The sequence below is a fragment of the Tursiops truncatus genome, chromosome 14 (assembly GCF_011762595.2).
Source record: "Tursiops truncatus isolate mTurTru1 chromosome 14, mTurTru1.mat.Y, whole genome shotgun sequence".
NCBI lineage: Eukaryota > Metazoa > Chordata > Mammalia > Artiodactyla > Delphinidae > Tursiops > Tursiops truncatus.
The window spans coordinates 67568749-67592645 of NC_047047.1; the positions used below are offsets into that span (position 1 = coordinate 67568749).

The 23897-nt window shown below is 45.5% G+C and overlaps 1 protein-coding gene across 1 annotated transcript in view; it reads right to left on the reverse strand.

Moving 5' to 3' along the window:
- The window catches only part of GCKR (glucokinase regulator), a 29324-nt gene extending 5919 nt beyond the window's left edge, over positions 1 to 23405 (reverse strand). Inside the window, 19 exon segments of the mRNA XM_019943053.3 lie at positions 216 to 354; positions 2676 to 2821; positions 10536 to 10619; positions 10710 to 10813; positions 11011 to 11104; positions 11491 to 11564; positions 11913 to 12010; positions 12243 to 12341; positions 12981 to 13099; positions 14380 to 14415; positions 14417 to 14486; positions 17304 to 17398; positions 18538 to 18591; positions 18812 to 18881; positions 19190 to 19263; positions 19646 to 19714; positions 20554 to 20611; positions 20764 to 20930; positions 21207 to 23405. Of these exon segments, the coding sequence (XP_019798612.1) occupies positions 216 to 354; positions 2676 to 2821; positions 10536 to 10619; positions 10710 to 10813; positions 11011 to 11104; positions 11491 to 11564; positions 11913 to 12010; positions 12243 to 12341; positions 12981 to 13099; positions 14380 to 14415; positions 14417 to 14486; positions 17304 to 17398; positions 18538 to 18591; positions 18812 to 18881; positions 19190 to 19263; positions 19646 to 19714; positions 20554 to 20611; positions 20764 to 20930; positions 21207 to 21266 (1710 nt within the window). The 5' untranslated portion in view covers positions 21267 to 23405.
- Positions 23406 to 23897: the final 492 nt, after the last annotated feature.

A 23897-nucleotide genomic window follows, 5' to 3' on the forward strand; every position in this document is an offset into this window, starting at 1 on the left:
CCTCCTAGGCAAAACTGAAGACTCCTTTTCGGCACCCCTGTAGTACCTTTTTCACACTTCTCTGACTACTTGTCACAATCATGTCTCCTCCATGAACAGGGGGAGTTCCTTGCAGAGTGTCACTGAGCTTTGTAAACTCAGTGCCGAGACAAGTTCCTGACACATCATAAGTACTCAGTAAGTGTTTGCTAGATGACTAGCAGTTCGCGAGTTACCTGTTCCTTCTCTTGTGCAACCTGGACGTGGAAGGAGATGGGAGCTGCTCGAATATCATCCGACAGTGGTTGAGGGACGTGGATCGCCTGGAGGAGGCTCTCGATGCATCGAGACTTGGGCTGTCCCTAGAACCGCTGTGGAAGAAGTGGTAACATCCATGCTGGGCTAGAAAGCCATGGGAGCTGAGAATGGGATCAAGGGAGAATGGGAGTTTGGGATCTTGAAGACCAGCTGTAGAGAATTCGTCCCTGTAGGCAATCGCAAACTTACAATCCCCAGCTGTAAAGGAAAACTGGGGTAAAAGGGTTGGTGGTGGGCCTTGGTTGGCTGGGTTACACTGGAGAATTAATGGCAAATTGGTCGTATTTTTGGCCATGTCCCCGCAATCCCAAAGGTTGGTCATCTTAAACTGAACTCATTCCCTCTGGTTTCCTCCCTAACCACATCCATCCTTTATACTGCTGTAAGACAGTTCATCTGCAAACACTGCTTCTATTTTTTTCACCACCCTTTTCCTCTCCATCTAGCTCAGCACTGTCCAATAGAAATATAATGAGTCACATATGTCATTTAAAATTTTCTAGCACAGCATTAAAAAAGAAACAGGTGAAATAAATTTTAGTCATGTTTTATTTCATCCAATATATCCAAAATATCATTTCAACATGTCAACAGTATTAAAAATTATTAGTGAGATATTTTACAATATTTCTGTACCATGTCTTTGAAGTCCAGTTTGTATTTTACAATTACAGCACATTTCAATTCAGGTGCTGAATTTCAATGCAAAAGTGAAATAGAGTCCTACCAAAAGAATAGAGTTGCATTTAATGAAAACTTTACATGCTTCACTTTTTAAATAAAATTTGGAGTTCAGTTCAAGTGCTCAATGGCCACGTGTGACTGGTGGCTGGACAGCACAGATCTAGCTGTGTTGGCAAGTCCCAATTCCTGTCTGGCTTTTAATCTTCCACAGTTTCTCCCCTTCCTGCTCCCTCACCACTCTGTAAAGTGACTCCAAACCTGTGTCCCTCACATATCATGCCTAGCCCCCCTCTGGGCCTTGGCTAATACTCCTTCTAACAAAAGTGCCCTTCAGTCCTTCACCTCTCCAAGCCATAACCAGTAGGCCCAGCTCAAACATTACCTCTTCCATGAAGTCTTCTGCTTTGCTATAGTGCATAGGTCCTACCTTCTTTGATGTTCTATTGGACTTCAGTAAGGATCATGCAATTTGACGCTTAATTGTTCTGTGTTTCAAGTGTTGGTTTTGTCTCTCCTCCATTAGATGGGCCACTCTGGGATGGCAAGGACTGGATCATAGGTAGCTCTGGCTCCCCCTATCTGCCCCAACTCCAGGAACTAGAAAAGCATAAAGGATTTTTTTTCCCAGTTGGTTGGTTTTACTCATTCGAGAAGGTTGTTTTAGGGCCCTGATGGCTGCTCACTAAATGCCGATTCATGGGTTCCTTTCATGTAGAGTTGCCAGATTTAGCAAATAAAAATATTGGATACCCAGTTAAATGGAATTTCAGATGGATAATTTTTAAAAATTAGTATAAGTATGTCTCAAATATTGCATGGGATATACTTATACTAAAAAGTATTCTTTATTTCTCTGAAATTCAAATGTAACCAGTGTCCTATATTTTTCTTTGCTATATCTAGCAACCCTACTTTCAGGACCATCTGTTGTGCTATCCGCTCAGCACCCATGCCTCCTCCTCCTGTATCAGCACCTTGATTCTCCTCTGGGGAATTACTGCTCCCCCATTCTCAGGCCACACTGTTTGATTGAGGCTCATTTCATGCCCCTTCCTCCATTGCCATCTTAAAGGGAGAGCATGGGTGACCCAGGCCTGGGCAGAGGGCTGCTTTCCCCTGGAGAACAGTGATTGGCTCAGGGATGGGCATGTGACCCAAGACAAACCAATGAGGACCCTCCCCCAGGTATTTGCAGGAATCGCAGGGACAGATAAACTCTCCTTCCGCCAGAGTTGCTAAATTGGTAGGATGTTAGGCTGGCACTGCTAGTGGCCAATTTGCCACCTAGTGGAGAAAACCTGCCTGAGAGTGAGAGCAACACAGAGGAAAGCAGAGCTAAGGGCTGAAAGTTCTGGAGCATGTCATTTTGCGTTTCTGGATCTAGCTACTGTTCAGTTACATGAACCAATCATTTGCCTTGCTTAGTTAAACCAGTACAAATTGGATTTCTGTCACACATATGTGTAACTGAAAGAATCTTGCCTAATAGTTACAATTGCGCAAACACGCACCCATGTGTGCACATATACTCCTTAGAGGAGAGGCTGGGCCTGATAGAAGGACAAGGAGAGGCACAAGAGAAAAGTCAATCCTTACCCCTTCACATCTACATACCTCTGAAATACACCCTCCTATGGCAGCCTAGGCATTGAAGCCAGGCCCCACCCAGCCCCATCCCATCATGTCCTAGCTGCAGCACGGCCAGAGCCCGCCAGAAGAACCTGGAGTTGCAAATGTGGAGGTCCAGCATGTGGTTTTGGAGGATCTTCCCAAGAAGCACGTGGGCTCCTGTACTCACCGTATTCAGCACCCACTTGGTGCTTAGCTCATGCTGGAACTTCTAAATAGGGCAGACACACGGGGATATTGAAAATTAGGGGACATTAGAGCAGCAGGGTGAACAGGGCCTTATTATCTGACAGGAATCCAGGGATCAAAAATGCAGACATAGGGACTTCCCTGGCAGTCCAGTGGTTAAGGGTCCATGCTTCCAACGGAGGGGGCATGGGTCTGAGCCCACATGATGCTCAGCACGGCCCGCCCCCCAAAAAAGTAGACATAATTTGCTCCATCAGCCAGGGCCATTCCCGGCAAACCTGGCAGCTTCACATATTTGTGGGGTTTTCTTTCTTTTTTCTTTTCTTTTCTTTTTTTTTTTTTTTTCCGGTCGTTCTGCACAGCTTGCAGGATCTTAGCTCCCCAACCGAGGATTGAACCTGGGCCCATGGCAGTGAAAGTGCTGACTCCTAACCACTGGACCACCAGGGAATTCCCCACATATTTGTGTTTTTGGCCCTTGGTAGACAGATATCTTCCCTGAGTCCTTCCACAGTAGGATTTTGCTCTTACCAGCACCTTCCTCTTGTTACTGAGGTACCAGACAAGGGAGAAGTGGAAATCCTGGGATTCATTCCACTAAACTAAAGGCTCCTTGAGAGCAGAGATGGTGTCTTATTTTGCTCAAGAGCCCCAGTCTTTTTGATAATGGCTGACACGTGATTACCGATCAATACATGTTTGTTGAAAAATTAATTCAATTTAATCCTTATAACAACCCTATGGAATAGGTTTTTTCTATCCCTGTTTCTACATATATGGAAACTAGAGGTCAGAAGTAAACTTGATAGTGAGACGTAGAATCAGGACCCAAATCCAGGTCTCCTGATTTAGTGATGAGGGCATTTCCTACTTTGCCACGATCTTTTCCCGGATGAATGAGATAATGGATGTGAAAGCACAATGAAAACTGAAATGTTATACAAACACGTGGTACTGTGGGAATAACTATCACCTGTTCTTGGCCCTCATATCTTGCACTTAAAATATCTACTACCAAACTTTGAGGGCAACAGAAGTCCAGTAAAGGAATTGAGGGGGTTAAGTATTTGGTCCTAGCCAGGCTGAGGAAACAGGCTACTACTTCTACCTCCTTATTCTGCAACTCTATAAATAGCTGGTCACACAAACCCCTAGCAGGGGGTATACTGAAAATACTTAACAAGTGATCGACAAAGACACTGAGTATAAGAATAGAAATCTGACCAATCAGAATGAAGCTGGCCAGTATGCAGTACTGATGCTATAGGCTGCATGTCAGACTGCCCTGTGGGGGAGAGATCAATCAAATCTGGGTTATATCATTAACCATTTATATCACCAACCATTTATACCATTAACTACCATTAACGAAAAAATACTTTAAATTTTATATAATTTGAAGCTAGACACATTCATTTTAAAGTTCATGTGGAAAAAGGGCAGCAATTCTATAGAAGAGTGTTGAAGAGAGGACTAACTCTATCGGACATTAAATTTACCATAAAGCATCTATAATTAAACAGTATGGTACCAGCACATCAATAGACAGAAAGAAAGTCCAGAAATAAACCAGTGCACATGCGAACTGAGTATTTGATACAGGTAGCATCTCAAATCACTCAGGAAAAGATTAACTTTAAGTATATATATTGGGACAATTGGATAGTCATTTAGAAAAATATAAAATTGGTCCATACCTCACCCTATACACAAGAATAAACTCTTAATGATAGTTTGGAATTAACATTTACACATTACTATATATAAAATAAACAACAGGGACCTACTGTATAGCACAGGGACCTATATTCAATATCTTATAATAACCTATAATGGAAAAGAATCTGAAAAGGAATATATATATATAACTTAATCACTTTGCTGTACACCTGAAACTAACAGAACATTGTAAATTAACTATTTTAATTTAAAAAATGGTTTTAAAAAAAAGAGAGCAAGAGAAAGATCACTTTCACTAGAAGAAAACATGTACTAAAAGAAAACACAGATGGAGTGGGTGTGGCGTGAGGGGAGCTTTCTGTTCATCAAGATCCAAATTCAATAAAAGATTGATAAGTTCTACCCCAGAAAAATTAAAGGAAAGACTTTTGCATGGTTAAAACCCAAAGAAAATGGAATATATAGTTGACCCTTGAACAACACGGGTTTGAACTGCAAGGGTCCACTTATACGCAGACTTTTTTCAATAGTAAATAGTACAGTACTACAATGATCCTATCCCAGGAATGTGGATAGGGAGGAACCATGGATACAGAGGGTCAACCATAAGTTACACCATTTTCCACTGTGCAGAGGATCAGTGCCCCTAACCCCCCGCCTTGTTCAATTGTCAACTGTATAGCAGAAATAAAGGACTAATATCTCTAATTTATAAAGGACTCAAAATCAAGGGATCATCAAGACCACAATACCATTAGAAAATGAGTATATTTCATGTATTTACATGAACACACAGTTCAAATGCCCTACGTAAGAGACTGCCCGAATAACCCTCGCAAATGTGTGAGCACACCCAAATGTGAACAATAATGAGGAAGAGTTCCATAGGCCTGCGCTCTAGAGCCTGCAAGCCACAACTACTGAAGCCCACATGCCTAGAGCCCATGCTCCGCAACAAGAGAAGCCACTGCAATGAGAAGCCTGTGCACCGCAACGGAGAGTAGCCCCCGCTCTCTGCAACTAGAGAAAGCCTGCGCACAGTAATGAAGACCCAACGCAGCGAAAAATAAACTAATTAATTAATTAATTTTTTAAAAAAGAAAGAAAGAAGGAAATGCAAAGCATACACGAACACGCACACGTGTTTTTGTAAAAAGAAACACAGGAGATAAGTCAGTCAGTAATGAAATTGGTTTCTTACAGGGATGAGTGGGAATGGGATGGAAGGAATAGAGAAGGAAATGGGACATCTTTTTATACAGTTCTGACTTTTAAATCATGTTATGTTTTACATATTCAAAAGATAAAATTAGACCAAAAACTGAAAAAAACTCTAAAATTTAAAACAAATAAAAATAAATGAGCCTAACTATATATCACATTAATAACATAACCACAGAGAGAAAGAAAAAAATTAATGAAAGTGACTTTTGAACACTTTATCTAGTGGGATGTGATCAAAGGACAAAAAGAACTGCAAAAATCTCAACCACTTCTTGGTAAGTTTGTTGATGACAGTCATATTAGGGTAGCAATTCCAAAACTGTTTGGTATTTACTGTAGGACTGAACAAATGGGTAAATACACTGATGATATTGGAGGAGAGTACGTGTGTGTGAATACACACACACATATATATATATATATATTTCCTTGTTCTTTCTACTGAAAGGGCTTAGAGGCAAAACAAACCAGTAGCAGTGAGCATACCTAGCACCTAGATTTCTAAATACCAATCTCAACTAACAACCAGGGCTCCTTGGAAAATGATTGATTCCAGGGCTGGAACCAGGGAAAGTATAAGGTGAATGTGGCCCAACATTTTTGTGCTCCTGCATAGGAGATGACTGGGTTACACACACACACACACACACACACACACACACACACAAATACACACACAAATACACACAAACACAAATGTAAATAATGAAGAAGAGATTTTTAAACTGAAGTGGAGTGATTTTCAGTATATTTTGTTAAGCAAAAATGCAAGGCACAAGAGTATATTGCATAAGAGAACAAGAAAAAATTTTTTTGGCAAAAAGAAATACAGCAGAGTGTTCAAATGCTAATGTGGATAGATATGTCACAAGAACACAAAGGCCAGCTTGAATGAGCTCTCATTTTGAGCATTAAAATGAATAATGGGGTTTCCCTGGTGGCGCAGTGGTTGAGAGTCCGCCTGCCGATGCAGAGGACACAGGTTCGTGTCCCGGTCCAGGAGGATCCCACATGCCGTGGAGCAGCTGGGCCCGTGAGCCATGGCCGCTGAGCCTGTGCGTCCAGAGCCTGTGCTCCACAACGGGAGAGGCCGCAGTGGTGAGAGGCCCGCGTACCCCCACACCAAAAAAAGAATAATGACAGGAATGCATTAAAACACACAACAACAACAACAAAAATTCATGAGTCCATATCAATACTAAACAAACAAATGTAGATAAGGGGGGGAGAGAAGAAAGATTTTCTTTACAGAAGAATGCCAACTAGTAAATGGAGACAGAAGGATACAAATAGAAAAATCACCATTTTAAAACCATCATAGTAATAATTGATTCAACCAAGAATCATTAGTGGATGCTAAAACCGTGGGTGAAAGATTGCTGAGGAATAAGATACAAAGAAATCTAACAGACACCACCTTGACCAAATGATCAAACGCAGCATCACCAATAAAGGGACAAACTGATATTAGGAGCCTCTACATGTGATACACTGATAAAGGCACAGCCTCATCTATGCAGGACTCCTGCCCCAAAATTTAACGTGAATATAATGAAGAAACAATCAGGCAAATCAAAAGTGAGGCACATTCTGCAAAACAATTGGTCTAGACTTCTAAAATATCAGTGTTTTGATGAAAGAGATCAAAAACGACTGAGGAACTCAGGCAGATTAAAGAAAACTAAAGAAACACAATAACGAAATGCAACGCATTATCCTTGCTCAGATCCTGGATCTGGAAGATAAAAACAACACAGGAATAATTGGGGAAATTTGAATATAGTCTGTATATGAGATAATAGTGTTGTATTAATTGTCATTTTCTCAAGTGTGATAATTATAATTATATAGACAAATGCCCGTTGTTCTTAGGGAACACAGTAACTTGTGTCAAGTATCATATCTCCAATCGCCTTTCAAATGATTCAGGGGTAAAGAGAGATGAAGCAGCTGTGGCAAAATGTTAATAAGTGGTGAATCTAGCAAAAAGCATATGGGTGTTCGCTGTATTATTAGTATAGTATAGTATACTGTAGTATACTATAGTATCATTGATACTATTCTTGCAAGTTTTCTGCAGATTTGAAATTTTTCAAAATAAAAGTGTGGGCTGAGTTACATCAAACTATTTCTACAACGAAATATTTATAAGCTCTAAAAGAAGCCTCCGTATTTCAATTTCAGTACATTTAAAAAGATAAAAACCGGAATCAAGAAAAAAAGAAACACACAAAGATTGATAGATTTGACTATGCCAAAATGTAAATTAAATGTCTCTACATCAAAAACGTAGAAATTAATAATAACATACTGGGGGAAAACATGGAACAGCAAAAGAAGGCTACTGTCCTTGCTATATACACTCTCTCTTATAAATTAGTAAGAAAAAAAATACCCTAATAAAGAATGAGGGGCTTCTCTGGTGGCGCAGTGGTTAAGAATCTACCTGCCAGTGCAGGGGGCACAGGTTCGAGCCCTGGTCCGGGAAGATCCCACATGCCGCGGAGCAACTAAGCCCATGCGCCATGACTACTGAGCTTGTGCTCTAGAGCCCGTGAGCCACAACTACTGAAGCCCGCACACCCTAGAGCCCGTGCTCTGCGACAGGAGAAGACACCGCGATGAGAAGCCCGTGCACTGCAACGAGGAGTAGACCCCTCTCGCCGCAACTAGAGAAAGCCCGCGCGCAGCAACGAAGACCCAACGCAGCCAAAAATAAATTAATTAATTAAAAAAAAAAGATTGGGTGAATATGCCCAAAAGACATGAAGAAGCAGTACAATAAAGAAAAAAATTCAATGGCGTATATATGTCTTTAAGGAGCCAATCTCCATAGTAATTAAATATAAATTACCACGGAAATGCCTTTCGTTTTGTTTCACTTTTTTTCCTTTGCTGATTAGCGAAGATTAAAAAGAACAATGTTACCCAGTATTTTAAGGTTGTGGGGAACAACCAATTTTACACTTTGTTTATAAACCTCTTTGGAGGTAACCACAAGCATCAAAAGCCTTAAAATTTTAAACACCCTTTGACCCATTGATTCCACTTTTGGAGGTTTACCCTAATGAGAGAGTCAAATGTGTGTATAAGGATATTCTGTGCAGCATTTTAAAAAAAGCCATAATATTGAAACTACAGTGTTTGACAACTGGGGCTAGAGTAAACAAATTACAGTCCACATACCGTGGAACACATGACATTAAAAATGATGATGTAGATATATTAGTACAGAAAGGTGTTCATAATTTTAAATAAAGAGAAGCAAGTTAAAAACAGCATGTCATGTATGATCCTATTTTTATATAACTATTTTTACATATGCATAAAAAAGTAGAGAGACAGTCTCAAAATTTGTCTGAGTGGTTTTTGTTTTTGTTTTTGGAAGAAGGTAGATTATGGATGATTTTTTTCCTTTTTTTGATTTCTGTATTTTCTAAAGCTTTGACAATTAAAAAATGTATTGTTATTACAATTTTCTTTAAAAATACAGTTCTTTAAAATATCACAGATCATCATTCTCTGCTATATCCTCTATCCCTGGGATATTATCGGGCATGTGACAGGTACTCTAAAAATATTTGTTGAATGAATGAATAAATGGATCGGGCTCAATTCATGAATATGGTTGACATTTATCTTGTATAGTGAAATAAACCATGGATTTAGAGTCCCAAAACCTGAGTTCAAATCCTGACTCCTCTCTTATCTGTGTGGTCATGATTATAATCCCTTAATCTCTTAATTTCATCTTCCTCATCTGGGCAATGGGGACACTAAACATACATTCCTTAGGAGACTGTTAAGAGAACTGAGATAATATACCTGAAATATTGTGTAAAGTGCAAAGGTCTCTGTGTATTAGGTATTATGACTATACAATGGAACCTATAAGTATGGTGGGGCATATAACATAAAGGAGGGGTCTAGAAGATGTGGGTTTCATTGGAAAAGACTTCTTAGAAGATGTGAAATCTCAAAGGTGACAATGAATGTGGAAAGCATGCCAAAAGAAGTAGGGATATGACCAATGAACACCATTTGGAAGGAAAGACAAAGATACACGTTGAAAGGAGTGTGGATCCCCTGTTCCGGGGGGAGAGGAGAGAATTCCATTGAGTTCTGAGGGCAGATAAGGAGCATGTCAGCTGTTGTCTGGTTAAGTTGGGAAGCTTCCTGGAGGAAGTAGTTTGAATAATGGATGAGGCCACATCTCTCCAGGGCAACCCTTCATGGGCCTGGTTCCGCCCCATGGAGGATGGAGGGCTGTCGTGTGAGAAAACTGAGGACCAGAGATGTGTAAAACTGCTTTCTTTCTTCGGCCACGAAGCAGAACTGAACTGGCATCCAGACGTCCTGCTGCCCACTCCAAACGCTAAACTGCAAAGTGCACCCAAAGTGATCATTACTTCTACGGTTATTAGCAATGCTTGTACTGGATCATAATTTCATTAGTAAACAGGGACTGTATCAGTGTACTATTATCTGCAGTGAACTCAGCATAGGACAACTTGCAAAAAAATATGTCTTAAAGGCTTTTGGACAGTGAGGATGACTATAGTATCGACAATTAACTTGTGACAAAGGACAAATGAGTATCTGTCAGGTGATTGGCGGCCTATCCTGTACTTTTGCATATTTCTCGAGAGAACTGAATGCAGTAGCCCATTGACTTGGAAACTCTGAGTGACCTGGTAACACTAGAACTTGCCCAGCTGGCTTTGTGGAAGTCAGACAAAGCTTTCTACCCTCCGGCCCTGGGTTTTCTAATTCCTGGAATCCCTCCTCCTCTGTGCCCCTCACTGCAGATATTACCTCCTCATTCCCCATACCTGGATGAAGTTCCCATCATATTCGAAGAAAAGCAGTGGCCATGTGATGCTGATGATGGAGGGAAAGAGCTTCTTCAGAGGGGTCTGGAGAGAGAGAGGAGCAGGAACCGCGATGGAAGTTACAGGAAGCCCTGGCTGTAACTGCTGCCCCGGGTCCCCTCCTCAAGGCTGGACCCTCTCCGGCAGGGATTGCCCTACAGTGCTGTGTGCCAAGGCCTGGATGTTGGAGGTCTTCTCTTTCACCTGCTCCACCAGCATCTGCACCTCCTTGAGGTTGTCTAGGAGAGGGGCAGGGCGTCAGAGTGGAAAGCCTGGCTCTTCAGCTGTTCTTTCTCCTCCCCTGGGGTCCAGTCAGGACACACACTCCTGTCCCTCCCTCTGAGCAGTTGCCCTAAGACCCAGAAAAGTGATAGTTCCTCTGAGTCACTCAGCTGCCTCCATCCCCTCACCCCACCACTCCCATCATCCCTCTCACCATCCAGGGTCAAAATGAAGACCACGGTGTCAGTTTCTGCAAGGGAAGGCAGGATGGAAGTCAAGTCTTCGTGGGAGGAGGAGAAATGGGGACCCTGGGGCAGAGAAAGAGGAGAGAGTCCTTCCCATGGAAAACTCCAGCATATAGACTTGAAGACCAAAGAGGCCCTTAGAGGACATCTAATGCAGAGCTTTTATCTACAGATGTAAAAACCAAGATTCAAAGAGGTAAAGTGTTTTGCCCAAGATAATGCAGCATGCTGACGGAAGAGCACTGGACCAGAGCCAGGTTTGGGGGGTGAATCCAGAGCTTTCCACACTGTTCCTGTGCTGCCCCAAGGCCTCATGACCTTTAACCCACATTCCCTCTCTAGAAGGGAATCCCGTTGTACTCCCCTACCTGTTTCCACCTTCCTCTTTTCTCCCACCCTCTGCACACCAGTTATCTTCCCAACTTCCCCAAGCCCCATCATCTTCCCACCTGGTTGAGCTCAGCCTTCTGGTTAAACATGTCACTGTGATCACCAATGAGAAAGCCACGGACATCTTGGAAATCTGGGAAGGTTAAGGACAGGGAGAGAGGAGTGATGGGATTCAAAGGAGAGGAAGGTTCTAGGTTTGGGGAGGTGTCAGTGGGGCTGGGAGGAAAGTGGCAAGTGGGGTGCAGGGTAAGCAGTAACACACTTGGGAGGCCATAGCTAAGCATGGGGCTGGGAGCTGAAGGATCAAGGACTGAGTGAGGTTCAAAGGAAGGAGCATTTGACTGAAATGCCTATCTAGATAGGGCAGGATGGACATTGAATGAGGAGCCTCCATGGGTTGGGAGTAGGAAAGAATTTGGAGAGCAGACCAGTTGGTTTGGATCAGGAGGAATCGGGAAGTAAGTCAACACCGGGGTCCCACCAGCACCAAAGGTGTGGATGCACTCTACTCCATCCATGATGGCAATGATGCCCAGGGTCTGCCAGCCAACCAGGTATACTCAGCCTTTTTTCTCCAGGCTGAGAATGGGTCAGAGGTCAGGACATGAGAGATCACAGTGAAGAAAATCCAGAGATCAGAGAAAGACACACGCAGAAGAACACAGGAGTAAACGAACCAAAAGCCTACCCTGACCCTCCAACACGCAGACCCGCTACCCTCCCCATGTTATCATGTCTCATAGAGTCTCCCCTGCTCTCATGACATTCCCCATCCAGGCCGCTTCCCCCCTCCAAATACACATCTACACACCTGGTGCTGACTTGCTTCATCAGGGTGGTGATCTTGGGGCTTTGACTCTAGGTCACCTGATGAGCCCACTCAAATGTCCGCAGGATTTCCAGAAGGCATCTGGGAGAAAGTCCACCAGCTCCCAGGGCAGGCCCAGTGCCCCCTCAGAAAGCCTGAGTCCCTCCCACCCTGGGGAAGGTGCAATTCCCTTGAAACTAAGTTCTGCTGGTCCCTCGTGGGGAAGCGATAAGCAGAGCCAGACTGCATTCAACAGGGGCAAAGTGGGCTTCAGCGGGAAGAAGACTAAAGAGCAGAGAGAAGAATAGGGCATCCAGAGCACTGGGAGGAGGGTGGGATCAGAGAGTTGACGAGGGGGTAAGTGAGCGACGTGGAAGCTAGGCGAGAGACCCTGGTGAGGGAGGCAGGCCCACAGCAGGATGACCTCTACCCTGCATGGCCTGGACCATCCCCACATCAAAGACTCTAGGAAGCTAGGTTAGCTTTGGATGTCCCAGGTGTGCACAGGGATCAGGTCTGGACCTGAGGAACCCAGGGTCCATTGGAAACAAGCCAGACTTTGTGACTGTGTGATGGGAACAGTGGCATCCCCCTGCCAGTTCCTTTCCCAGGGAAGGAACGGCAGGGCTGCAGTCTTGCTGCTACCAGCGCACCCTCCAGATCTGGATCTGCCATTCCCCTGCCTGCACCCTCCCACCCACTGCCTGACTCTGATCTCTCTCTGGTCCAGATCCTCCCTACCTCGGAGATGCTGCGATGCTCCGGTCCGCAGTCTTGTGAGCTGCCAGTAACAGGGTTTCCAGCAGGATCTTGGTGGCACTTCCACCCTTCATCTGGGAGGAGCCACTGAGGCCCTCAGGCTGCAGAGTGATGACACCCAGGAGAAACTGGGAGAGGAAGGAAGGTCCTGGAGTTTACTAGTTAGTGACCACTGTGCATGCAATCTGGTTAGTGGCTCTTGGACATGCGCTCTGCTTAGTGGCCACTGAGCAGGCATTTGTAGGACTGGTGGCCCCCAGTGTGCTGTGAGGAGGAGTGCTGGTTGAGGGCTTAACTGAGAGGAGAGGAGAGGAGGGAAGGGAAGGGAAGGGAAGGGAAGGGAAATGAAGGGAAGGGGAGGGAAGGGGAGGGGAGGGGAGGGGAGGGGAGGGGAGGGGGAAAGGGCCACTTATGGTCATTTCTATGGTACATTCAGGACTCTGGAGAGGAAGCCAGAATAATTGAGTGTCCTGTTAGCTGGGGATAAGGGTTTTTCAGAGAGGTTTTGTTTTTGTTTTTGTTTTTGTTTGCCAAGTACTTTCTCCCTCCTCCATCCCCCACTTTTTAAATAACAGTTTTTAATCCAAACACTACATTTCATGCTCCTTGGACAGACCAGTGAAGCAGCCATTGATTGTAACCATACAGATATATAATATGACACACCAAAAAGATAAAGAGATTACAGCAAGAAGAATGATAAAAGCAGTGTCTGAGAAAAGGAGATTAAAAGTAAATAATTGTAGAGAGGAGGAGAGATGAGCATCTGGGAGATGAAAGATGCAGAACTTGTGTGTAATGTGGAATTCCTGCCTTCCTATCTCGCAAAAGGAAGATCAAAGAGAATGTCACAGATGTGCCCATCCCTGGCAGAGTGGGGCAGGGCAGGGGTTTGGTTAAGGCCCTAGTAAGGTCAAAGGAAGGGCAGATGATGTTAGTGAGACGCAGCCATAATCCAGAGAAAAAAGCAACAGGAGCAGTGGAGGCTTAGAAGGGCCACACCAATTTTGGAGAGTCTTAGGCAGAAGAATGAAACTACATCCCATTTTTTCTTTAAAGCCCATATTTGAAACTGAAACATATAAAAGAGACATGAAGCAATACTTTCTACACACAGATGCAAAAGAGCTTCTTTATATAGAAACTGCCCTAGACCATTTAGGTGTTTAATGATGACTTATTTAAGAGACAGGGTCCGAATGGAAATAAAACATCTTAAGGTGAAAACCAAAACGAGAAAACAGGATTTGATTTACAACATTTTAGTAGATACACGACACCAGGAATTTAGACATGATGTAACAAAACCTAAAATCAGAGGCCCTAAGTGGCAAGCCGTCCGGAGGTGGGTGTGAGGGGTAGGGGTGGGGGCAGATCTCACCCCAGTTGCAGGATTGAGCACAAAAGCTTTCCGTTTTCTCCGGCAGTTTCTGCATCTGCTCTGCTATTTGTCGAAATGTCGAACTCCAGTCTTCAATGGGGTCATTTCTGGGGCCCAAAGAGAGACAGAGGGGGGATCATGTGTGAGGATCTAAAGGAAGGGCCTCAGATGAGAGTTGGGACCAAATACCACATTGAGATTGGGGTCAGAGGTCAACAATTTCCTAGAGAGATGTGCTTTGATGCTCATAGGGGCACTGTGTCCCTGAACCCCAAGGATGAGGGTTAATAAAACATTCAGCAATTTGAGCCCAGAGCAAAGCCAACACTCAAGTAAAAAGTTCCAGCCTGAGACCAGAACTTTCTTGTGTCCTGGTCCTTGCACAGGTCCTATTGCCATGTCTCCTCTGCAGAGAGAGGCAACAGTGTTTATTGTGTGGTTGAAAACTGAGATCCCCAGACTTGGCAGGTCAGCAAAATCACCTGGGGAGGTTTGGTTTTTTTTAATAACTACCCATTTCTGGTTTCCACACCCACCCTGAGAGTCTGCTTCAGTAGTTCTGGAGTGGAGCCCCCAAATCTGTATTTTTAAAAAGCTTCCCAGATGACTCTGAAGACCAGCCAAGTTTGGGAGCCACTGATTTAAGGAACAACTGGAAGATCTCCACGCCTACATTGTTTGAAATCCTTCATTTCACTTAGTCACGGTCCCTGAAATTAGCATCCACTGCAGCAGATACATTTTTGGTGAGGAAAGCCCTCCATTAAAAGAGATCATTTATACCTTCGTATGAATTACACTACATGCCTGGAATCTGGGAGCTGAAAAAGCCTCTCGGAACTCAGCTGTCCGTCTCCCCAAGACCACACTAAATACACACAGAGCTGCTCTTGAGTAGTCAGCGAGCCTTCGCTGAAATACCTCCGGTGACAGGAAGCCCTCAGCTTCACTGGGTGGCCCCCTCCGATGGTTCATTTAGCAGAGTTTCCCCAGCTTGGCTGTGCATCAGAATCTCCAAGGATGCTTGCAAAAAGTAGGTATTTCCGGGCCTTACCTCAAACCTACAACATCAGACCTCTCATACAAGAACCTTCCTTATTAACACTCCCAAGGCAGTGCGTTCACAGAATCGCACCTGAGCAGTATTGGTTTAATATGCTGGCCTTCATAACACAACACTGTAAATCAACTATACTCCAATAAAAAATTTAAAAAATATATGCTGGCCTTCTTTGAGATCGAAGTGGCCATTTAGACAGAGAATAAGAGGGAGGTGACTTGGAGGCACAGGGATCTCAGGAAAGGGGAACAGGGTGGGAGATGTGAGTAGCCAGAGGGGACCAAAGGGGCTCCTGGCATGAAGGAGAAAGGGCCTAAAATAAGGGAGCTAGGCAAAGGAGACTAGGAGGCCAGTCAGCACCCAGTATTCCTTCTTTGAAAAGATGCTGGGGACCCACCTCAGATGAAAGCACAGATCTTTGTGGTATGCATTTTCTTGAGCCCATTCTATCCTCTGACCCACGTTTTCCTTGCCTCTTCATTCCATTTTAAATGTATGCTTTCTTATATTTTATGTAACCTTTATAAGCTGCCTTCAATCCTTTCTGAAATGAGAGAATATGCAAATTAACCAACCAACAAAAAACTTCCTAAGCTTAGGAACACCCTTTATTTACTTTATTTTTTTTTAACATCTTTATTGGAGTACAATTGCTTTACAATGGTGTGTTAGTTTCTGCTTTATAACAAAGTGAATCAGCTATACATATACATACATCCCCATATCTCCTCCCTCTTGCGTCTCCCTCCCACCCTCTCTATCCCACCCCTCTAGGTGGACACAAAGCACTGAGCTGATCTCCCTGTGCTATGCAGCTGCTTCCCACTAGCTATCTATTTTACATTTGGTAGTGTATATATGTCCATGCCACTCTCTCACTTCGTCCCAGCATACCCTTCCCCCTCCCTGTGTCCTCACGTCCATTCTCTATGTCTGCATCTTTATTCCTGTCCTGCCCCTACGTTCTTCAGAATCACTTTTTTTTTTAGATTCCATATATATGTGTTAGCATACGGTATTTGTTTTTCTCTTTCTGACTTACTTCACTCTGTATGACAGTCTCTAGGTCCATCCACCTCACTACAAATAACTCAATTTCATTTCTTTTTATGGCTGAGTAATATTGCATTGTATATATGTGCCACATCTTCTTTATCCATTCATCTGTCGATGGACACTTAGGTTGCTTCCATGTCCTGGCTATTGTAAATAGAGCTGCAGTGAACATTGTGGTGCATAACTCTTTTTGAATTATGGTTTTCTCAGGGTATATGCCCAGTAGTGGGATTGCTGGGTCGTATGGTAGTTCTATTTTTAGTTTTTTAAGGCACCTCCATACTGTTCTCCATAGTGGCTGTATCAATTTACATTCCCACCAACAGTGCAAGAGGGTTCCCTTTTCTCCACACCCTCTCCAGCATTTATTGTTTGTAGATTTTTTGATGATGGCCATTCTGACCTGTGTGAGGTGATATCTCATTGTAGTTTTGATTTGCATTTCTCTAATGATTAGTGATGTTGAACATTCTTTCATGTGTTTGTTGGCAATCTGTATACCTTCTTTGGAGAAATATCTATTTAGATCTTCTGCCCATTTCTGGATTGGGTTATTTGTCTTTTTGATATTGAGCTGCATAAGCTGCCTGTATATTTTGGAGATTAATCCTTTGTCAGTTGCTTCGTTTGCACCTTTATTTACTTTAATATTCTGAGATTTGGTGAACAAGAGCATATTTGCCCTGCCCTCTCCTTTGTGACTATCCTGTAGATTTTCACAGGTTCCCTTCCAGCCTCCCCCAGGGGCCTGGCCATGACCTTTCATTACAGAAGTTCTGTGTACGACTTTTCATTACAGAAGGCTCACCTGGCCATGCTCACTGGGTGGAAACCAATCAGGACTGGCAAAAAGACCGCTGGGTTATCCATGCAGTAGTCCATCTGGGCTGCCACAGAGGGAGCCTGGTGGTAGGGAGAGAGGGGAGGGTTCGATGAGGGGGGTTACTCTAGCTCTGCCCGAGGCCCACGTACATCAGAATGCCCCGCACATGCTTGTTTAAGTGCAGATTCTGAGCCCAGTTAAAATCTACTGGATCTGAATTTGAAGGGGAGACCCCATGGACCTACATTTTTTTAAAATTAATTAACTATTATTATTATCGACCACACCGTGCAGCTTATGGGATCTTAGTTCCCCCACCAGGGATTGAACCCAGGGCCCTGGCAGTGGAAGCGCTGAGTCCTAACCACTGGACCGCCAGGGAATTCCCTAGACCTACATTTCTAACAGGTTCTCCCATGGAAATCTTCTGCGTGGTAAAGTCTGAAAATACAGAACTAAACTGTCAGCTCCATGAGGTCAGTGTCCTGCTCTCCTTGTGTGCCTCGTTCCACATCTGCTGGGGTCCAGGTCCTGCTCAGTGAATTCAGAGAGTCCGAGCTGCACAGCTGAGCGGAAACTCAGGGTCATCTAGCCCAGTGCATGTCAAACAAACCACCTGGGAATCTTGCTAAAATGCAGATTCAGACTCAGTAGGTCTGGTGTGGGGGGGCCTGATATTCTGCATTTCTAACAGATCCCAGGTGATACTGATGTTGCTGGTGTAAGGACCACACGTTAAGTAGCAAGGGACTAGTCTGGGGTCAGTTTTTTCTGTAAAGAGCTAGAAAGCAAATATTTTAAGCTTGTGGGCCCTACGATCTCTGTCCAATGACTCAGTCTTACCGTTGAAGCGTCAAAGTAGCCATGGATAATATGTAAACACAAATGGCTGAGTTCCAGTAAAATGTCATTGACAAAAACAGGGAGCAGCTGGATTGGCCTGCCAGCATAGTTTGCTGAGCCCTGGACTACTCTATCTATTTTGGTTGTTGAGTGGATGGGTACACAGTTATTGTGGGATAAGATCCCTTCCCCCCTTGTCCCACATTCATGCAACTGGATCCTAATCAGTGAGAGTAAAATCAAAATTCCTTACACAAGCCCTTTCTGTTTTCTAGCTAAATCTAGCTAAATCTTGTTGATTTATCTTCCATGCTGTTCCACTCCTACTCCCTGCCTCCCTATAAAATTGACCCACCCAGCCCGTCTTCACACTCACAGAGAGTCCCGCTGAAATGCCGATGACAATCACCCTCTTCTTCCCAGCAGCCACCTAGGAGAGGAGGATGGGTGAGGTAGTGCCACCAAGAGGATTCTAGGGTATAAACATATTGTGTGGGGATGTCAGGGCCAGGATGAGGTGGGGGGTGGCTGGAAGGGAGTTGGGGGGCAGGGAGGAGGCAGGGGATGGGCTTTGGCTGGATGTTGGGGCTTTGATGTCCCCACGAGAAGGAACAGACAGAGGTCTATGGTTGAGTGTCAGTGGAAAACACAGACTTCTACAGTTCCTCGATCCCATCCAGGGCACTATCTTCCATCCCCTCCCTAGAGGCCATCACAGACCTAAGAGGACAGACTCAAGGTCAGTGGCACTGCTTGGGAAGCAGAAACCTATGGTTTATTAGGGCTGCTTTGAGAGAAGGAAATGAAGAGAAAACTGTCACTGAATGGGCACCTACTATTTGTTGGGCACCATGATAAACACTCTGTAGGGTTGAAAAACTTCAATGCCTATGAGGGCTAGTCAGGCAACATAAGTACGTGAAGTGGAGAGCAAACTGGACACCATCTCCACCTGAAAGCATTCAAATTCAGTTTCTAAAAGACACTAGTTAGGCCAAACAAAATATTCATAGGCCAGCCTGGCTTACCTGTCACCTCCTGCAACGAGGTAGGTGTAAAGAGGTTTCTGTCCTAGACCTTTCATCAGCTGGTTAAAGGAGACCTGCCAAGTCGGAGAGAACATGGAGTAGTAATGACAGGGAAGGAACAATTATCTTGGATTTTCAACACCTTGAGGGTAGAGGCTGTATAATGATTCTCTTAGGTCAGTGCTTAAGCCAGCACTGCTTGGAATCTGACTCTTAAATATGCTGCTTGGAGATGATGGATTAGGGGTGTGTGGGATGTACAGACATTGGCAATAGACTGGTGGGGCTCAGATGGGCTCAGAAGAAATGGGACTCCATGTTGAGATCTAGCTTTTGGAGAAGAAAGAGAGCCGGAGCTGGAGGCGGTCCACCTAGGAGCTTAGCTATGAAGAGCTTTATGGTCCTGAGGTTCACTCCAAGAAGGCGGAGAGCAAAACCGGCGATCAAGGTACTCACCGACATGAGGAATGCCATCCTGCCAGAGGTATCCCTCCACTCAGCCCCACCAGCGCCCCCCTCAGGCTCCTGAGAAAAGAAAAATGCCTAGGTCTCCAGGTTGGGAGAAGCATATTCTCTTTTTGGTTGGTAACAGAACCCCCCTCTTATCCCCAAAGCGAACAGAACATAGAGAATATGGTGTAGCAGAAAGAACCTTGGATTTGAGAAAGAAACTTCAGTCTGATCCCCAACTCTGGTTTAGCTACTTATTCAAACCCTTACTGGACTTCCTTGGTGGGGCAGTGCTTAGGAATCCACCTCCCAGTGCAGGGGAAAACGGGTTCGATCCCTGGTCCAGGAAGATCCCACATGCCTCGGGGCAACTAAGCCCGCAAGCCACAACTCCTGAGCCCGCATGCATAGAGCCCACGCTACACAACAAGAGAAGCCACCGCAATGAGAAGGCTGCACACCACAACGAAGAGTAATTCCTACTCGCCACAACTAGAGAAAGCTTGCGCTCAGCAACAAAGACCCAACGCAGCCAAAAAAAACCCAAAAACCCTTACTTATTGCAGAAAGGACGGAAAGCAGCTTTGTCACAGATAGGAAGCAGCATTATCTGGCAATTACTAGCTGCGTGTACTTGGGCAAAAGCTACTGTGATTATCTTAAGTCTTTGTTTTCCCATCCGAAAAGTAATGGAGACAATAACACCAACTTTACAGGTTTTTGTGAAGGTAATGGGTGTGAAAGTACGTGGTCAGTTATATAGTATTATGCAGTAATAGTTATTATAATTACTGTTGATTAATAAGATGACAATAAGGATATAGAAGTTTATAAAAGGGAAAAATAGAGACCAAGAAGAGAGAAAAGTAGAGGGAAACACGAATTTAAGCAGGCAGCAGGTGGAGAGTTGGTACCTTCGGCACTTCCTGGACTTTTCCAGCCGCTTATACCATGGTGGTCAGAGTTGACTCACTGGAGGCAACAGGCAGGCATCAACAGCCAAGAAAAGGACAGTGGGTTGGGGGGGGCGGGGGAGGGGCTCCCAGACCATGGTCTGAGAGGGCAGAGGTTGAGGTGGGGTGGGGCTGCAGTGGGCATCGTTACTTGCAGTGTCCAGGGGATGCGGCTGAGTCACCTGGCATGTGGGCCTGATTTGTCCCTCCTCCTGGAAGATCTCAGCATCACGTTTCCCCAGCAATCGAACAATCTGCTCGGCATCTGCTTTGTCCAGATCCCGGGTCAGTGGGTTTGACTTCTCTGTGATGGGCAGGGCTGCCTCATACCCAGACAACTAGAGGGAAGGGGGGACAAGGTCAATGGCAGGGAGCCTCATTCACGTCTGCCGAACTGGAGGTGGGTGTGGCAGCAGGCACAGTGTTGGGACACACACACACACACAAAAATGATTTAGCCTGCACTTGGTACTCTGGGCCTATCAAAGAAAGAAAATCAGGAAGGAAGATGGGAAGGCGGACGGGGAAAGCAGAAACCCAGGGTGCAGGGAAGTCCAGATGAGACAGGATACTAGGAATCAGCACAGAAGGCCAACAGGGAGAAAGGGTCTCACCTCCCACTTGCCAGGCTCCGCGGTCTCAATCACACGTTGAAACTGTTTTGTGCCTGGCATGGTCCGACACTGTGGACACACTGTTGTGCCTCCCTCTTCAGCCACATAGCCCCTTCTGTCACACTGACACTGCTTCCAGTTGGCGGGGCCTTATCTGAGCCACAGTGGTGATGAACCCAAGTACCCTGGCCTCTCTGCACACCTCTGCCTGCACCCTTTCCTGGTCACTAGGTCCTCAGCCCTCTAGTCACCCCACGGGGGCTCCCCAGGTCCCTCTTTACAGGCACCCAGACTCCCCAGCCTCTGGTTGTCCCTGAAGAGGAAGACGCGGGGTCTTCGTTACTCTTGCCCTTCAGACAATGCCCTCTTCTCTGGAGGGCCTGGAGCCCGGAAGGACAATACCCAGGCCCAGGGCAAAAAGGATCCCTGGGCACGAGTGCTCTGGAACCAGGATGCATCAGGAGGCCAGAGATCAGGGTTCTCAGGGTCAGCAGAGGTCAGAGGACCTGGGCCATGGCTTGATCACATGCTCAGCACACACAGTCCTCCCTGTCCCACTTGCCCCATTTCACTCTCCTCTCAGAAGGAAGGCAACAGAAGCTTCAGAGCCCCAGGGGTGCACGCACTGAACTGGATATTACAGGGGAAAGTGCCACAGAAATAGAAATACTGCAATGAGAATTAGAAACCAAAGTATCTGCCCTAAATACAAGTTTGGCTAACATTTATTTACACTGAACAATGCATTTGCACATACAGTATCTCATTAGATACATTAAGAAGATATTAAAAGGAATGAAATAATGCCATTTGCACCTAGAATTTATCATACTAAGTGAAGTAAGTCAGACAGAGAAAGACGGATATCATATGATATCACTTATAAGTGGAATCTAAAAAAATGATACAAATGAACTTACAAAACAGAAATAGGCTCACAGACATAGAAAACAAACTTATGGTTATCAAAGGGAAAAGGTGGGGGGGAGGGATAAATTAGGAGTTTGGGATTAACAGATACACACTACTATATATAAAATAAACAATAAGGACCTACTGTAGAGCACAGGGAACTGTATTCAATACCTTGTAATAACCTATAATGGAAGAAAATCTGGAAAAGAATATATGTATATATGTATCACTTTATTGTACACCTGAAACTAACACTTTGTAAATCAATTACGGTTCCATTTTTTTAAAAAGATGATGATATTGACACCCTCATTTTTCAGATGATGAAACTGAAGCTCAGAGAAGTTAAGTTAGTTGCTGAAGATCACACAGCTGACAGAATTGGGACCCACACCCAGGTTCTCACTCCAGATCTCATGCTCAACCAAAGCATGAAATAACTTAAGGATTTACATGTTTATTGAATAAATGAAGTAACTAACAAATTGGTGCAATTAATCATAATCTCTCATTCACACAGTGTTATAAGCTTTATAAAGATCGTTCCCCAATATTGTCTCATTTGATCCTCACAACAGCCCTGTGAGGTTTTGGATGCTCTGATTTACAGGTGGGAAACCTGAGACTTAGATTAACCTCTTTGTCTAAGGCCACACAGTAAGTCCCAGAGATAAGACAAGAAACAGGTCGTCTCTCTTTAAATTTCCCCTATAAACCCAGCACCCTTAATAATCGCCGTATCTCCAGCTATTAACATGCCAGACATATAGAGAACGCTCAATAAATATTTGGCTAATAAATGAAAGAATGACTGAGAGAATGAAGGGAATCAAGATCAGATTATGAATGGGGAAGATACTTAAAAGCTGACGCAGTCTACAAGTAGGAGATTGTCAAAATAATTATTATCTCCATCATTGTCCCCTCCGGCACCGGAGGTGGAATTCCACTTCCCAACTCGGCTAATTCCATCTGGGGAGGGAGAGGCCTCCCAGGTGCCTGAGTCCCTCGCACCTGCGCCTCTCCCGACATCCCCCCGCCCCCCACGCCCCTGCCGGGGCTTATCACACAGAGCCGGGATCGGGAGCTTTGGGGGCCCGAGAGGCCGCCAATGAGAGGGTCGTGGGAGGAGTCCCGAAAGAACCGGGTTGGGGGGGCGTTGATGACGGCGGCGAGAACCCCAGCTGGGCGGGGCGGGCCCGCACGTCCCGGCCGGGCTGCGGCGGAGCGACGGGGGCCAGCTCTGCAGAAGGCGGCGGCTGGCTCGCCGGGACGGTCACATCTGCTGCAGGGGCCGGCGGAGGCAGCCGCACCGCCTCCCGCCCCGGGGACCCAGGCCAGCCTCCGGGCCGCGCCGGCACCGCCCCCTGCTCTCGGACAGACTGCGCGGCCGGTCGGAGCTCAGGGGGCTTCGCAGCCCCGCGGCCCGCGCCCGCTACGCCTCCGCCCTCTGCCCGCAGCTCGGTCCAGCGCCGCCCGCCTCGCCGGGCCCGCGCCGGGATGGGGTAGGGACAGCGCCACGGAGTCGGGCGATGGGCCGCCCTCTGGGCACCGAGCAGCCCCCCGAGGCCTGAGCGACCGCGAGGACCGGCGGAGGTGGGTGTGGGCAGAGCAGAGCCGCGCACCAGGGGCGCCGGGATGTGGCGGGGGCCAGGAAGGCATGGGGAAAAGGGGGGCTCTGGGGCTGCTGTGGGCCGTGGGGAGACCGGGAGAGCTGCTGCCCACCCGCTCGTTCTGGCAAGTCCTTGACCCTCCCACAACTCCTGCCACCTCCAG